Genomic DNA, 18,001 nt, shown 5'->3' on the forward strand with positions numbered 1-18,001 from the left:
CCGGTTGCCTGCGATAGTAGGGGGTAGCCCTGCGATCAGCTCGCCTAGTAATGGAAGGTAGGACCTTCCTTTTATCCCTGTCCTCCACTAATAATGGTTCAAGGGAAGCACCAAATAATTTAGGCCCAGAGTATGGTGTAGAAGCCAGACGCCATTTGGCCTTGAGGTCAGCGTGCCAAGGCTTGAGCCACAAAAGGCGACGGGAAGTGACTGAAGAAGCCATAGCCCGCGAGGCAAATTTGGCAGCATTTAACGTGGCATCCGAGGTGAATTGTGTGGCAGCTATTATCTTATTTAAGTCCTGATGGACTCTGGCATCCTGGGCTGGTAAGCGGGACTGAAGCTGTTGGAGCCACAATAGTGATGACCGTGAAAAGAATGAGGCCGCAGTAGCGGCCTGAATTGCCCAAGCTGAGGCCTGGTGGGCTTTCTTGAACGAAGAATCAAACTTACGGTCTTCCGGCTTAAGTCCCTCAGAAGTGTCCCCCGAGATGAAAGGAGACGACGATGAAAGCGCTGCCACAGGGCCATCGACGTCGGGAACCTGCAAGAGACTAGTCAGGACAGGATCCATGTTGTAATTTCTACGATCGTAGCCACTAGGAGTAGGGAGAGAAGTTGGATTAGTCCATTGTTTGCGGACCACATCAGTGAAAAGTTTTGGTGCCGGGACAAACAATTGTTCAGCTACTGGTTCAGAAAAAATGCCCTGACTGGAGGAAGCAGCAGAAGTTGAGGGAACAGAATCAGTGTCAATTAGGCCCGAGGTAACCTTGGCCTTATGAAGCAGTGATTTAAAGAGTCCCTGTGGGAAAAGCCCCGTAAAGGCTGGCACATCTGGAGCAGTGGATTCGTCGTCCGATAAATCCACCTCCCTTTGAGGTTCATCCTCTAGGTCTATATCAGCACTACCCCTAGATCTGACAGGAGAGTGATCAGGGGACCCTGTAAGGCTGGCATCTGGAGAAACCCTTGATCTTCTGGAATGAAGGCTCTCAGAGACAAGAGAGGCAAAGCGGTGTTCCCTGATGCCTGCTTGAATGCCATGAGAAATGGCCCTGGCAATTAACAACTGCACTGACTGAGGAAGGTTCTCCAGATCTGACTTAGGTTGGTTACTTGGTGGAGGATCTTGGACAGAAATAGAACAATCGAAGGGGTCCCCCTCCTGTCTAATTGGAGAGCCATGAAGACTATCCTGCTGTTCAGGAGAGAAGGCTTTAGTCAAATCAACCTCCTCTGCCACCCCTGAATCGAGACCGGATTCTGGGTTTGTCTCATCTCTATGAGTATGCGTAGTCAGATTAGAAGTATGCTGATGAGACTTTTTGGTATGCTTTGATTTTGAAGAGGCCTTAAGGCCAGAATCAGACTTGCAAGATGACTGGTCTGTCATCGCGATGGTCAGGCTGTGTTAGAACAGGAAATCTGCACATAAAAGGACAATGATAAAGGCATCATCAATTATCATGATATCAAACAATCTTTAAGAGAAGTTAGTTCCACAAGGAAATATGCAGTTTTAGTTCCACAAGGAAATATACAGAATCAGAATTCCATCCAAAAGACCGCTGTAGTGAATAATCCAGCCAGGAAATGTAATATCAGGTTAATACAAAATGGCTGCCTGGGAAAAAACCCTCCAGGGACAGACAAAATGGCCGCCAATGATTCGAATTTAAGTCCCAAAGAAATGATTCCATTTGATCAGGCCCGCTACATTTTGATCCTTGTCTCCTCTCCCCCCCCTTTTTTTTTATTCCAGAAGATAGTCAGCATCAAAGTTAAACCGAAGCTTACCTATTAAAAGGATCAGGCAGGTCTAAACAGCCGATTGAAAGGGGCGCGCAAAATGGCGGCCGCAGTAACGGCTGCAAGTTGGCGGCAACTAAAATGGCGGGGAAGTGTCCAAAACCTCCCACGCCCAGCCAACAGCGGTAAAAACAACCACGCCGTCTTCCCTGAGCTCTGGGAAGAACGGCAGCCACAAGTAGAGCCGGAGCGAAGCCCTGGACGAAGCCAGGCGCTTTTCGGCTTTTCCGACCTCCAGCTGATTAGCGCTGGGGCGGAACTGACAGCAGAGCGGCGGCGAAGTCAGGAGCTGAAGAATGAAGCGCCTGTCCCCCCGAAGGAGAAATTCGCTCTTTTTGCCCCTCCGCTGATGAGCGCGGAGGCGGCAGCTGTCCGGGGAGCGCGGCGGCGGCGTTTCCAGCCTAGGAAGACTGAAGTGGCCCGCACGCACAACGCTAGAAGAGAATGGGGGCAGAAAACAAAAATTAAACACTCACGTTCCCTTGGAGCACAAGAGGTAGTGGAGTTAGCCCTGCTGATTATACAGCGTTCAAGCTAAAAGGCCCCCAGCAACAAACGATCTCAAATTCTGTCAGAAGTGAGAGAGACTCAGCGAAGCGACTGGTCAGAACCACTGAGTCGAATAAACTGGAAGGAAGGGAGGCCTGAGTAGGCGTGGCCAAGTTTATCCGACTCAGTGATTGGCCAGACAAGCTGGATCATCCCACTTCTGACCCACACCGCATCCCAGTGGGAGAACAGGTGTGGTTAGGGCCCGAAATCAAGTTTTTGATTAAAAACCGCATCCTGAAGTTTTCCACTGCTTGAGGAATAGGCTACAAGATGTCAAGGATGAAAATGAAATGGGTATCTGAAGGGATGGAACCTTTCCAGGTTTTATTCCAGGTTTGCAAATGTTGTTAAATGGTATGTATGTGTAATGAGAGTTGTTTAGGCAATAGAGCTCATTGTCTTGTAAAAATAATAATACTGAGAATGATAATAAAGCTCCCTGAAGTATTTATGCTGACTAATTGGCAGGGAAAAGGCATGTGTGTGTTGGAATACACTAAAAGGTCTGATTGCAGAATAAATATGAGTGTGTGTGGTAAGCCCTTAAATGGGGGTGGTAAGGTGATCCTGATATTTGTGAATGCCTGTGCGTTGAACCCCTGAGAAATCTCCCTTTGTATATTGAAATAGTGCGTGGCAAGAGTTTGTTGTTGTAGTTGTTGTTATGTTGTAATAGCAAGTGTTTGAATGAGCAAGTGAGAGATGAGAGAGATCCTATGGAGAAGTAGGATTAGGAAGAGGTATTTGCGATGTTAATTGGAGACAGTAGTATTTTTCCTCTCTATATTTCCCCGTCTTTTTGTTCTGAACAAGAGAAATAAGAAAGGGGGGGGGGGAAGGTGCGGTTTGTTTTCCCTTTTACACATTTTTTTTTCTTTGCTGAGTTTGTCTGAGAGAAAGGAGGGGCGAATGGGTGATTTGATCCTGCATTGTTTCTGACTGCATTGGCAGCTATGCAGATGTATTTCCTGTCCTGCTCTAGAGAAGTGACATTGAAAGTTTGAAATAATTATTTTTGGGAGTAGAGACCCGGAGTACCTCTATTAGGTGATTTTCTTTTGCTTTTTGAAGTTTTTTTATTACCCTCTTTTATGTTTTTGTGTTTGTGTATTTTGAATGATTTTGAATGCTGAGAAGGAGCTTTCTAGATACTGGATACTGGATAGTCTGGGGAATAGTTGACTATGTTATTTTAGCTTAGTGTTGTCCAGATAAAGGATGTTCCCTTGAGGGAAGAATTACTGGTAGAAGGTAAAGATGGACTTTTGGTCTGGTTAGCTAGGAAGTTACTTGTAAGTTAGTCTGTATAGACTTGTGAATTTAGATTAAGCTTTGCATTTCTTTGAAGCTTGTGGAAATAGTTTAGCTAATTTGTGATAGAGGTGTGGTGTGATTCCTCTGAAGTGGGGAGAGTTGAGTATTTATTGAGACTTTATTGATTTATTGATAGTTAATTCTAAACTAAGTTGTTTGGAAGAAAGGTTGAAGAGTTGAAGAAAGTAATAATGTAGTGTTGCTCCAGTGTTATGTTTGCCTGGTTTAAGGAAAAATTTCCACTTGTCTGTAGTAGTGGAAGATGGTATAGCCAAAGGAGTGTTGGTTCGCATGTGGACTGGGAACTAAAAGGTGGTGCACAAATGCTAGGTTTTTAAAATTGTTTCAAGAGAGTTTGGTTCTCTTGACCAATAGGAGAGAGAGATGGGACGATGTGGAACGAAATTGTGTGGTTATGAATAAATGAATTGAGAATGGGATGAGACTGGATGGTTATGCAGTTGTGAATGGAGACACTATTGAGATATTGGAAGCTGGAAAGTTACCGTTTGAATGGTCAGTGCAGACATGTTAGGTTTTTGCTTTATTGTAAGCATTGCACATATTAACTAATGAGGTAGGGAATATTCATGCTGATTTAAACTATGCTTATGGTATCTTACATACTTTTGGGATAATCTGGATTGAAAGGGGGTTGATATTTAGTAAAAGGAATTGCGATAGGTGGAACTTATCACAGCTGTTTTAAAGGCAGCTGAGGATCCTTCTAAACTTGATATTATATAAATAGTGGATGAAGGGGTGTGTAAGTGAATGGGAAATGGATGCCTAAAGATGGGGTGAAAATTTTTACTAAAGCTGTGATGTGGAATGTGATTGAACGAGTGCATGAGGGAACCTATTGGGGAACGCAAGCACTTATTGATTTTATTAAATGTATATGCATATATGTGTCTAGGGGTATGTATACAATAGTTATACAAATGGTACGGAAATGAATACATTGTGTATGTAAAAAACATGTAGAGATTTGACCATTTGGCCTTTTCAATGAATCTAAGTAGATTACATTGAAATGCCGGTGGTGTGACCATTGATATATGTAATAATAATAGTGGATTATTTTACTGGATAGGTTGAAGCCTTTCTTTGTGTAAAGACAGGTGCTCAGAAGATTGTTAAATCATATTGGAGCGAATAATACCCAAATATGTATTGGTTGATCTTATTGATAGTGATAGGGGTATACATTTCATTGTCCAAGGTGATGAAGATTATGGAACAATTAGGAATTGATTGGCAACTACATTTATTGTTTACGTCAAGTTCTACAGGGCGTTGTGAATGTGCTAATCAGATAAGTAAATCTATGTTATAAAAATTAATGTTAGAGCTTCAACTACCTTGGATGAAGTGTTTGCCTTTAGCTCTATTAAGAATAGGAACTAGTCCTAGGAAACATCTGGGGATATCTACGTATGAAATGATGTTTGGATTGCCATATGCGGGGAAAGTTGAGATGCCTAGGATAGAATTGAAGGATGTTTTTTCTGAAAATATATACAGGGACTGTTCCAGTGTTTTTCTCATTTAAGGTAAAAAGGACAGAATCCACCTCTTGATTTCCAAGCACATGAATACAAAAGCGGAGACTGGGTCCGATAAAAGCAATTACTGAGAAGAAGTTGCAGCCGGTGTGGAAAGGACCGTTCCAAGTTCTGCTAACTACAGGGTCGGCTGTAAGGACTAAGGAACAAGGTTGGGTATGCTATTCCAGAGTCAAGGGACTGGTGGCTTTGCCTTATGGAAGGACAGTTGCTACGGAACCTGCAAACCCTCTTAAATTGACTTTTTGATGACAAACCTTAGACGATTGGGGACCAACGGATGGAAGAAGAGTTTTATGAAGAGATTTGTATTTGGCTAGGAGTGGTAATAACTCTTGTTGTGTTTCTGATTGTATTGAGGAAAGATATTATTGATTGGTGTAAATCTATGTTTTGGTATCCAGTGGATGTAAGTTCTCCTTGATTGATTGATGAATTGGAGGTAAGATAATAATCTTTTATCTCTTTGGACAATATGTTGGAGGAGCTAGTTCACTAGGAATAATGGGTTTTTTTTGTGGTAGTGTTTGTTATTCTACAAGTGTGGATAGGAATGGGGATTTTGGCTGTGTTGCCTAGTTACCCTATAACATGGTAGCAGCTATGTTTCCATACTGAATTCGAGCACCGTTATTCTTTTATAGAAACACCACTAACCCTAATAGACACCACTGAGGAAGCTGAGATATGTATTAAGTCATTTTTTGAAGATGGTGTGTGCCAAGTGCAACCGTACATATGAGATAGTTCCTCAATACATTGGCCTTACAAATAGAATGGAATTTTTATATAAGCAATGCACTGAGCTATTTGGTAATTATACACCTTCATACAAGAAGTTTCGGATTTTGGAGGAAGGGTTACATTTTCTATGTTTAAGGATACAAGTTCCCTCCAAGTTAATGTTTTTATGTGGTAACATGGCATTGACCAAATTACCTATTGTATGGAGAGGAGTTTCTATACTGTTACAGGATGTTCATAATTTACAGGAATAAACTGATAAAGAGAAGAATTGGGGATTGTGAGAAAAATAAGAATTATTCCTGTAAAAGCATAACCTGAGTTACGCCATTTTAAAATCATGTTAAGGCTTTGTTTTACCTTGTATAACCTGATTATATAATTTAGCTGACATTTAAGAACATGAGAAAGGAAGTGTGTAATTCCTGTGTTTTTGAGAAAATGTTTATCTTGCAGGAAATATGCTCTTGGGTTAACTTGCCCTCATTAATTAAAGGAAGTACGCAATTGATGTTTTTGAGGGGTATTTCTGTTGGGAATTGGGGAATTTCCAGGGTGGATTATGTACTGCATATGTTATATAAGATGTTATGTAAGATCTGAAACTGATTCCCAAGGTACTTTATTGACGTGTATTCTGATGTTCCTGAAGACTATAAAAACTCGTGTAAATTGTTTTATTTCCGTCTTTCTCTACTCCAGAGAGAAAGGCCCTTTGCAAAGAATAAACTCTGTTCCAGGATTATTTTAGTCTCTGTCTCTTTAAAACGGTAATGGGGTTTACCTGTCGACCACAGGCCTCAACAAACAGCATACCGACAACTAGAGGAGTGAGGCAGGGCTGCCTGCTGGGCCCTACTCTTTTTAACCTTTATATAAATGATATCCCAGCGCAGCTGGATGATCTTCTGACGCACAGCCCCCAAATAGGCTCTAGATTTATTAACGTATTAATGTATGCCGATGACTTAGTGTTGTTTTCTAGAACCCAAATAGGAATGAGGAGACTTCTTGACAAGCTCACACATTACTGTACTGCAAACCACTTGACTATAAATGTAGCTAAATCAAAAGTTTTAGTTTTTGGTAACAAGAATAAAAAGCACAATTGGCAGATTAATGACACAAAAATTGAACAAGTTATCCAATATACTTATCTTGGAATTGTTTTTTCCAGTGCAGGAGGTTGGACTCCGCACCATCAATACCTTTCTCAAAAGGTTAGAGCAGGAGGAAGCCTTGTATCTAAATTAAGTAAACGAATCCAACCAACCTCCATTTTACCTCTTCGTAAAGTCTTTCAGGCTAAACTTGTTCCGATCATGCTCTATGGTGCTGAAATTTGGGGTTTTACAGAGGCCCCAATATTAGAGAGAACTCAAAATAATTTGTTAAGGAGGATGCTTGGGGTAAACAATTCCACTTCAGCTGCAGCCGTCAGAGCTGAATTGGGACACTTCTCACTGTACACCTATACAATCACTAGGGCGGTAGCCTACTGGCTAAAAATGACCCAGATGGATGCCAGCAGACTCCCTAAAATATGTCTAGAGGAACAGCAGATTTCAAATCATCAAAGGTATTCTTGGCTAACCCAGCTGTCAGAAATATTGAACCGATATGGCGTAGGGTTCCCGTTGTGTGACTCACTGAACCAAGTTAAACAACGGATTAAAGATATACATGGGCAAATGGACATGGCAACCCTTTCAACTAATCATTCCCTTAAACTGCTGACAGCAGTTAAAACAACTTTCACCCTGGAAAAGTATTTATATTTAGAAATGCTATCAGTGGAGAGACAGTTATTTGTTAAGTTTAGATTCGAACTTCTAGATACCAACATTAGATTCGGCCGTTATCGGAAAATCCCATATGATAAAAGAATATGCATATGTGGGGTAAACATCGTGGAGGACACGGCGCATATAATATTCGAATGTAATCTCTATCAGGAAGTTAGAAATCAATATCTGTCCCCAATTATAAATAAATTTCCCCACTGGAATATAAGCCAAAAATTAGCATTTCTGTTGAGGGCTGACTCTCCTCCCCTGGTAAGAGCAATCACTTGATACCTTAAAAGGTTGACGGCAATACGAGCCAGTTATATCAAGGAAAATTTTATCGATTGTAAGAAAGATGAGCTCAGTTAGAGAGGAGCTATCCTATTTGGGTTATCTAGTCTTGGCAACTTAGCTATTGAAATTTGATATGGTAAAATTTTAATGTCATCTATCATATATTTTTAGATTACTATTTTTGTAACTGTTTTATCTTTTTCCCTTTTTCTTTTCTGTTTTGTTTGAAAAGGCCTTCGGGCTATTCAATAAACTATACTGTATACAGTTTATACTTATTCATATTTCTAAAAAAAATAAAAAAATAAAAACTTATCATTGTCTAGATTTCAAAAATACAAAGACAAATATTCCAATTATTATTTATTTATTTTTACAATCATGATTTCCCATTTATTTCTTACTACTATTCATATTTCAATTCTAAATATGTATAACATCTTTCTCTTTCATTTCTTTTTCTTTTTCTCCCTTCCCATTTTTATTTTTTCCTTTTTCTTTCTCCTTTTTTTCTTTAGTGTTTTAAAATCTTGAACTCTCCTCTTTTGCCCTACATTTCCTATTGTTTGCACCTACCTTTTTTGGTGAGGAAAAAGAAGAAAAAGAAATCTCCCTCTGTCTAATTTTGCGATGTTGCAGCAAACAGCCAACAGCCTGCTTTACTTTCATTTTTGTTTTCAGCATAGCTTGATTAGGACAAGGAAAAAAAAATCTGCTCCAGCAATTTACCTCTTTGCAGCAAGCAGCAGAGCCCTGCGCAAAACAGCTGAGAGCAAATCAGCTGAGAGTTGGGAGGCCGATCCAATCAATTTGTGCTAATTAGGCTGTGCTGAAGCTGAAAGGAGCTGTTTTTTTCTTGCTGTTTGCTTGCAAGGAGGTAACTGTTGCGAGGCAGAGGCCAAAGGGTGGGGGCCAGTGGCTGGGTGGGGCTACATTCGGTGTATAAGAGGCACCTAAATTTTCACCCCCTTTTGGGGGGAAAAAGGTGTGTCTTATACTCCAAAAAATATGGTATGTGTCCAAGAAGCTCACCGACACCGAGAGAAGATGGGCAATTTGGGAGAAGGAAGCCGACACAGTCCACTGGGCCCTCCTCTCCTGGAGACATTTTCTTGAAGGGACTAAAGTGCCTTTCGAGGTTTGGACTGATCACAAAAACCTTGAAGCCCTAACCCCCCTCCGCAGAAAACTTTCTCCCAAACAAATCTGCTGGGCACAATACTTCAGGCGGTTTAACTTCGAGCTAAAATACATCCCAGGGAGGAGAAACCTGCTAGCTGACGCCTTATCAAGGAAACCGCAGTTCGATAGTCGGAGGGTTCGATCGTCATCCCCTTGTCGCAACCAGAAGCACAAGTTTGCACTAGGGACCAAGCCAGACCCCAACCCAATCCCGTCCAGGACAAACTGACAGCAGTACTGAAAGCAGTGCTCCCAGTCGACCAATGGCTCACAGATAATAAAGATGTCTTGATCATGAGAGATGGACTGGCTTGGAAAGGGTCCAAACTGTATGTCCCTAACAGCTTGAGGTTGGAAGTCTTACAGTGCAGCCATGACTCATGTCAGGTCATTTTGGTTTCTTGAAAACTCTGCACCTAGCCAGGAGACAGTTTTAGTGGAAAAAAGATGAAGGCCGATGTGGAAGATTACATAAGAAGCTATGCCACCTGTGCAGCCATGAAAATGAGACCAGGGAGACCTCCTGGGCTCCTCCAGAAAGTGGCCAATCCCAGCCGCCCTTGGGAGGAAATCACAATGGACTTTATAGTTGAGCTCCCAGAGAGTGGGGGAAATACAGTGATTTGGATGGTGATCGATTTGTTTGCCAAGCAAGCCCACTTCAATGTTTGCTTGGGGTTGCCCTCAGCAAAGAAATTGGTAAAAATGTTTATTAAACAGATTTACCGGCTGTACGGAGTATCCCGCCGGATAATCTCAGACCAAGGAGTCCAATTCACCGCTAAATTCTGGAAGGAGTGCTTGAAGTCGGTCAGGTCCACTCAGGGACTTGGCTTCCATCTTCCAACTTCATAATGGGTCTTCCCTTGCACCACTATAGGTTTAGGCACCGGTTGGGTCTGTGGCTGTAATCTCGACCCGACCACTGGCTTTAGCAAAGTGAAAATCACCACTAGGGACCAAACCAGACCCCAACCTGATCCCGTATGGGACAAACTGACAGCAGCACTGAAAGCAGCGTTCCCAGCCAACCAATGGCTCACAGATAATGAAGATGTCTTGACCATGAGAGATGGACTGGCTTGGCAAGGGTCGAAACCAGTGGTGAAATGCAGCTGGTTCTATCCAGCTCAGGCAAACCAGTAGCGCCGGCGGCAGGAGGCTCCACCCACATTCCGTTTTTGATGCTCTGTGCATGCGCAGAAGGTCCTGCGCATTTGTTCCCATTTGCGAACCGGTAGCGAAGGTAGGTGGATTTCATCCCTGGTCCAAACTGTATGTCCCTAACAGCTTGAGGTTGGAAGTCTTACAGTGCAGCCATGACTCACGGCTGACAGGCCACATTCCTTTCTCTGAAAGTCAAGGACATTTGGTCTGCACCTGGAATGGGGTGACTGGGAGGCGTCTCCAGTTGGGATGGTGCATTGATTGGACCATGTGACGGACATGTGGGTGCAGGGGAAGGGACTTGTACTTACTTTTGGGTGAGGAAAATCTGGAAGCTTTCAGATTCAGGTTTTCCTAGATGTGCCAATATGACATCTCTAATAAAATGGAACTTTGAGAAAACTTCTAGCCTCGGAGTCTTCTTTTGTTGGGAGTATTACTTGGAACCCTGACATCTAGGCTTGCAAACAAGCCACTGGTACAAGGGTGTGAGGAAGTTGTGGTAAGGCTCAAGGAGTGTGTGAAGGAGACTTGGGGCGGGTGTTCAGGGTGCACAGATGGTGAGAGAGGTGCCATGATGTCTTGGGAGGGTGCATGGAGGTGCACAAGTGGCCTGCACAGAATGAGGGCAAAGGGTCTGAGGAAGGATACACAGATGGGGCAGAATTATTCCAGTGACTTGCAACCTTCCCAACTGGCATCTCTATTGACTTTCTGGGGAAGCTGATAGGAAAGATCAGGATAGGAAAGGGCATTGCAACGGATTGTAAATGTGAGTACAAGTGCTCAGATTGCAATTACATGACCATGGGTTTTCTAGAATGGCCAGAAGTGTGAGGATCAGTCGTAACCACCATTCATCCAGTGCCATTGTTACTTTGAACGGTTTCTGAATAAATGGTTATAAGTTAAGGACTAGCTGCATACAAGTTCATGTACACTCAGAAATCAGTACCATCAGCACTAGAAAATTTTCTCAACATTCTTGTCCTCCAAGTTATAGGAAAAAGACAAATTAATAATAAAGTGATATATTAGGAAAAACCTAGAGCCAAAAATATTTATTACCAATTCTTCAGAATAACCAAATATACTTAATTACGGTAAATTTCCAAGTAATCTCTATTCACAAAGTATTCTTAGCATTCATGGAAGCAAGATTAATACATTACATTCCCATGAATACCCATTCATGCCTTTGGAAATTGGGTATTAACTCAAATTAGTACATTTAATAATACTTTGCAATGTATTAAACTTTTCCTATATCATCTTTTATAATGATTACTGATATAACATTTTTGGAAAAAGAGTTAATTGACCTCCAATTAATGACATATTTGTTATAGGATAATTAGTTTGGAATGCATTTTACTAATCTAATTTGTATATTTGACTATACTGAATATACACCAATATACCAACCACATTACATCTTTTTACTTTTCTAAAATGTCTGATATGTTTTCCAAATATCAATACATTAAAAAATATACATTAGGGAAAGCAGCAGACAAAAGTACATTTATTAGGGAAACGTGTACAGGTAGTGTTCAATTTACAACCACAATTAGGACTGAAATCTTGGTCATTGAGTGAAATGATTATGGTCATTAAGCAATATTGTGGGCCATTAAACCAATGGAATCCCAGATAAGGAGCATGGGATGGGGAATCTCTGCTCAGGAGCTACAGTACAAAATTTCCCTGCAGAAATTCAAGCAAGATTGAATTTCAAGCAGCAAATTCAAGCTTGAGTGTAGAAACACTTATGCATGGCCTCCACTGGGCCTCCCCCAGGCACTGCCCTGCACTCCTTTCCTTATTGTGCTGTCACTCTTCAGTGCCTCTCCATTCTCTGTTGGATTTTGGTTCTCTCTTGTTTCCAGGATCTGGCTGAAAGAGCTGCCCGTGAAGGAGTTCAGTTCTCCTCTGTATGTAGAAGAGAACTGCAGGAAAAGAGCTCAAATGTTCAGGAGCTCAGCTTCCCTCCTTAGACAACCTTTTCAGTCAACCCTCAGAGATTAGTTCAGACAAAATCCTGTCATCAGGCAGCAACAATTTACAACCTTTCCTGCCAGTTTCCCCACTGACAGGGAAGCCAGCAGAGAAGATTACAAATGACAACCCCAAAACTGTGGGACACTTAGTTCTAGTTAGTTTTAAATGAGAACAGGGTGTCAAGTACCAATTTTGTAATCATATGACTGTGGGAATGGTGGAGCAATATTTTATGATGGCTGGAAGTTGTTTATTTACGGGCTGTAAAGTATTCTTTCTGAAGCCATCATGGACCACCATTAAATGAATGGTCATAAGCCAAGAGCTACCTGTACACATTTTCATGCACTGAAACACAGATATCTATAGAATAGAAGATATTCTTCACATGGCATTCTTAAAACAAATACAAATCATATGGATCAAATCCATATGAAATGGATTAAAGTGGGCTTCTGATTAAAAACAAAAGGTGAACTTTGTTAATACTTTAAAAGGAACATGACTTATTCTCACAACTACTCTACTTTAAATAAAACATATTTCATTTCAATACATACTTTTTAGATACTATATCTGGTTAAGCGAGCATTCTATTTTTTATTACATGTTTATTACAAGTAGTCCTCAGTTAACAACAAAAACTGCTAAGAAATGCAGTTGTAGTGATGTTGCATGATGTCACATGACCACACTGCTTGGTAACAGCAATTCAGGAAGACTTGTCTGTTGTTGTTAAATGAGGACTACATTGGTTGTTAAGCAAGGGCATCATGTGACTGCAACTTCCTGTCACTTCACCATTGCCTGATTGTGGGAAGCTGGCAGGGAAGGTTCCAAGTCATGAACATGTGATTGTGGGACTCTGTAATGGCCAAAATTCCAAAGATTAGTTTAACTTCTACTTCTTCAGTGCTATCATAAGTCTGAGTGATTGTTGAATGAGTGATTATTAAATCAGGACTACCTGTATCAGAGAACTAGCCTTGCAAAAATAAAGTTCTATACCTTTGCACTTTTTTATATGTGTGTATATATATTATGCATGTATGTGTTTAAATATACATACATACATACATACATACATATATATATATATACACACACACACACGTATACAATACAATACAATACAATACAATACAATACAATACACACATACACAAATCATTCTGAATATCTATAGTGAATGGAAATCAAAATTAATAATAGGTTTTCTCCCCCCTCTCTCAATATCATAGGAGAATGCTATTCCAAAGTTTTGAGTTATTACGAGTAAAGATGCTCAGTACTGGCTGACCTAAGGTTGCAGGTTTTTACATAACTGGCATATAGTCCAAGCAGCAGTCTTTTCTAGACATTTGCAAGAATAGGTTATTAATCTGGGAAAATTCTCAAAGCAGCCTTATTGAGGACAAAACTACTTCGAGGAAAGCTGCTTCCTTTGAAAGTTTTGCACAGGTGTATAGTTTTAGATTTATATTTTGGATAGTTATATATCATTCAATGTACATATTTATAAAAATGCATATATAAAATACATTTCAGTATAAATATTAATAAATATAATCTCACTATGTAGATACAATTTAAAAAGTTTATTTTAAAAATAATAAAAAGATTAATCAGAAAAAAGCTTCCAGCAAAGGGAAGGCTAAATCACCAGCATTCCCAATCACTTAAGAGAATGTAAAGTTTCCCAGACATTTTTTTAGTCAGTCAAGAGATATACAGTTGACATACATCTTCTTTCTTATGTACAAATTCTTAATTCCAGTCAGGTACATTTATGTTAACAGAATGAGGCAGATTGGCCTAACATCAGAAAATAGGATTGATTTTTATGATGCAAATTTCCATTTTAAACTTTCAGGATAATGACAGTGTTGTAACATACCTTTCCCTGGACCAGTATATTTTTCTTTTGCATAGTCCACATCAAAAATACAACGGTAAAAGCATAGCTGGGTGAATAAGGCCTTGTCAGAGTACTGTAATAAAACACATACACAGACACACATAAATAAAGTATGCTATTGAAAAACAGCTCAGACTAGAATAACCATGCTCACATATAACTTTTATGCTATTTCACAGTTACTTATTAAAGCTAAATGTTTGCTATTAGTTTTTATCAGCTGCCTTGGAAAGCAATTCAGTTAAATGTTATGGTATACTAAATAAATGTCTTAAAAAATCCTCAACCCTCCTAAAAATCAGTGTGGAAACCTCTTGTGTTTATGTAGTATTGATTACAATAAAGGTTTTAATAGACTTATTTTAAATCATGAAACTATACGATTGTTATAGAAATATAAAAGAAGCATCTGACTACATAGTCAATACATGCATTTAACAATGACTTTAGAAATTATACATAGTATTAGGAAAGCAAATTTCAATATAGTTTCATGCTAAAAGTATGTTTAACATAAACTATATATTTTTGTACAATAAATACTTTGGAAATGCATACATTGTATGTGAAATAACTCTGAGCCTATGACTTTGTGACATTCCAGAGAGCTTTTGGCAGGGGTGAAATGTAAAATTTGTTACTACCGGTTCTGTGGGCGTGGCTTGGTGTGTGTGTGTGTGGGGGGTAATGTGACTGGATGGGCGTGGCCAACTTTTTTAAAAAAAAAACTTTTCAAAGCATTTTTTCTAATGCTTTGAAAAGCCTCTCTGCCGATCAGGAACTCAACTGGGATCGTCAGAGAGGTTTTTTAAAAAATGCCTCTCTGCCGATCAGGGAACTCAGCTGGGATTGTCACAGACTTTTCAAAGCATTTTTTTTACCACCTCTTCGGCCAAGAGGTTGCAGAAAAAAATGCTTTGAAAAGCCTCTGATGATCCCAGCTGAGCCGCGCGATCATCTGATGCTTTTTTTTTTAACTTTTAAAAGCATTTTTTCATTGGAAGAGGTTGTAGAAAAAATGCTTTTAAAAGTAAAAAAACAAAAAAGCCTCTGATGATCATGTGGCTCAGCTGGGCATGGTGTGTGGGGGGCAGGGATTTTTGCTACCAGTTCTCCAAACCACCCGCCGCCATCACTACCGGATCGAGTGATCCGGTCTGAACCGGGAGCATTTCACCCCTGGCTTTTGGAGAATTTTATTCATTGGTTTATCAGAGACCACTTTTAATTTAGATTTTAAATGAAAATTTCCTATTAGGACTACATCTATCTTAACATTCTGTGAGTCAGTGATTTTGCTTGAATTTACAGATTATAGATAATGATTGGGAAAAATTACTTGGGTTGATAGATTTATCTGTTGAATAAGGTTATAACTCGGGGGGCTTCCAGTTTGGCGTCATGGCGAGACAGTCGGGGAAATAGCGGGCTCTGATGAGCGCTGCAAAAATCCCGGTTGCCAAACTGCTGCCAATGGGTCTTCGGACTGGAACCGTCCTGCAGGGACGGGGAAGAAAGAGAGGCGCCTCAGAAGACCAAGAGGAACAGGCAAGTTCCTCGGAGGTCAGAGGGAACTCTCTGTGAGTCAGTGATGGGGGGCGGCAGCCATGGTGGCTGCCACAAAGCTGGGACAACCAGGCTAAGTATAGAGCTGGAGAGAAGAAAGAAATGGAATGGAGTTTTTTTGAAGCTGGGTGAGTGACAGCCAACTCAGGCTTGAATAACAACAAGAGAAACATCTTACAACTATAAGACCCCTAATGTGTAACAGCGGCTAAGGAGCATGGGGGCAAAGAGGATTTTGAAATGTAATTTGGAAAAGACAAAACCCAACTGAAAATTGATTTCTGAACAAACTAATTGGAAACTTTAAACAATTAGACATGGTCAAAGGATTGGAAAGAAATAAAGAGATCCTTCCCCCCCCCTTTCTTTTTTAAATGGCAAGAAAAATAAAAAGAATGGATAATAAGCTTTAAGAAGCAAAAAAGGGATGTATAAATAAAAGGGGGGAAAAGAAAAAAAGAAGTGAGAAGAGCTATTTAAATTTGGACTGGACTTTAAATATGATTTGATATTTTTAAATTGAAAAAGAAAAAAGAGAAGTCAAGTAAGATTGTGATGTAATGGAAACAAAATGGATACTTATTAAGCAATTGGAAATTGTGGATTGCAGAGAGACATTATCTGAAGTAAAAAGGAATATTGAAACTTGTTTCTTTGTTTTAGAAAATTGTGAACTTCACAGATAATAACCATGGGAACTTGTGGAGGAGGATTTTCTTGTCTACACGAGGCTTGACTTTTGGAGAAATAAAAAAAGTAATAGAAGGGAATACAGTGGAACTTTTATAATTGGAGCAATTATTTGATTTGGAGAATGGAAATAAAAGAAATAACTATAACGTTGCACAGAGGACAAAATTTGAGGATATAAAAATTGAAATGGAGTATACATGTGTGGACAAGAAAATGAAGATGGAGAAATAAGACATAGAAGTGGAAAATAAAGAAGATAAAGATATTGTGATTAAATATGAACAAATAATTGAACATGTGAATACTAATAATAAAAAGGAGGTCTCTAGAGATTATATTGAGATTAACAATAACACAATGATGATTATACTGAGATTAATAATAATATAATAATGATTATATGGAGATTAATACTGAATGATAAAAGAATAAAAGGTTGGAAAATATTAAGAAATTTAAAGAAGTCCAAGACCTGGATTTATAAATTGACCATATTGAGATAAATAAATATGAGAAAAATTATGTTATAGATATTTGGAAATGAAATAGGGATTGAAGTTAAAATATATGGACATAGATTACATCAGAAGAAATATAGCAATGGATATAATGAACCAATTTTTTATTAAGATGCTAAAAGATACTACTTGAAGAAATTGATGGTTATAATAATTGGGATATTATTTAAATACCTATAACAATTGTTATAATTTGAATATTTTTTATAATATAACTACAAAAGTAAAAGATGATTATGTTGGGAGTAACAGTGAGAAAAATAAAGATAATTATACTGGGATTAACAGTAACTAAAATGATTACACTGGGATTAAAAGTGAGAAAAATAAAGATGATTACACGGATTAACAGTGAATAAAGATGATTATATTGACATTAGCAGTGAGAAAAATAAAGATGATTAAAATGGGATTAACAGTGGAATAAAGATGTATTTTGTACATTGGGATTAACAGTGGAAGAATAAAAGAAAAGGTTAAATTAGAAAATTGATAGCTATAATAATTGGGATATTGTTTAAATATGTATAACAATTGTGATAATTTGAACATTTATTACCTAAGTGAAAAAGAAAAGAAAACTGAAACAATATATGATTATGATTTATAAACAAAAATTATTTAATTGGTGTTATATAAATGGTATGGTTTGATAGATAGAATTTAGGATAATTGGGAAATTGTGTTAAAGAGCATTATTTGAACTAAGAACTATGTTTAAATGTTAAATTGCTATATTTCTAAAATTAAAAAGATAAGATTTAAATTTGATAAAGTAATAATGGAATAAAGGTTTAATGAGCATAATGAAACATAAATATGTTTGAATTGTATTGTTAATAGTGAGGATTTAGGGTAAGAATTGTTGTATTATGAGTTATTAAT

The 18,001-nt window shown here is 39.0% G+C and overlaps 1 protein-coding gene across 8 annotated transcripts in view; it reads right to left on the minus strand.

Annotated features, from left to right (window-relative positions):
* Window positions 1-18,001, minus strand: part of POLA1 (DNA polymerase alpha 1, catalytic subunit) — a 559,576-nt gene that overhangs the window by 105,424 nt on the left and 436,151 nt on the right. For all 8 annotated transcript variants that reach the window (XM_034433156.3, XM_087871335.1, XM_087871332.1 and 5 more), the window contains one exon: window positions 14,319-14,412. In XM_034433156.3, the coding sequence (XP_034289047.2) occupies window positions 14,319-14,412 (94 nt within the window). The remainder of the gene's footprint in view (window positions 1-14,318; window positions 14,413-18,001) is intronic.

This window comes from Pantherophis guttatus, chromosome 5 (genome assembly GCF_059756535.1).
Source record: "Pantherophis guttatus breed Tessera chromosome 5, ASM5975653v1, whole genome shotgun sequence".
Taxonomy (NCBI): Eukaryota; Metazoa; Chordata; class Lepidosauria; order Squamata; family Colubridae; genus Pantherophis; species Pantherophis guttatus.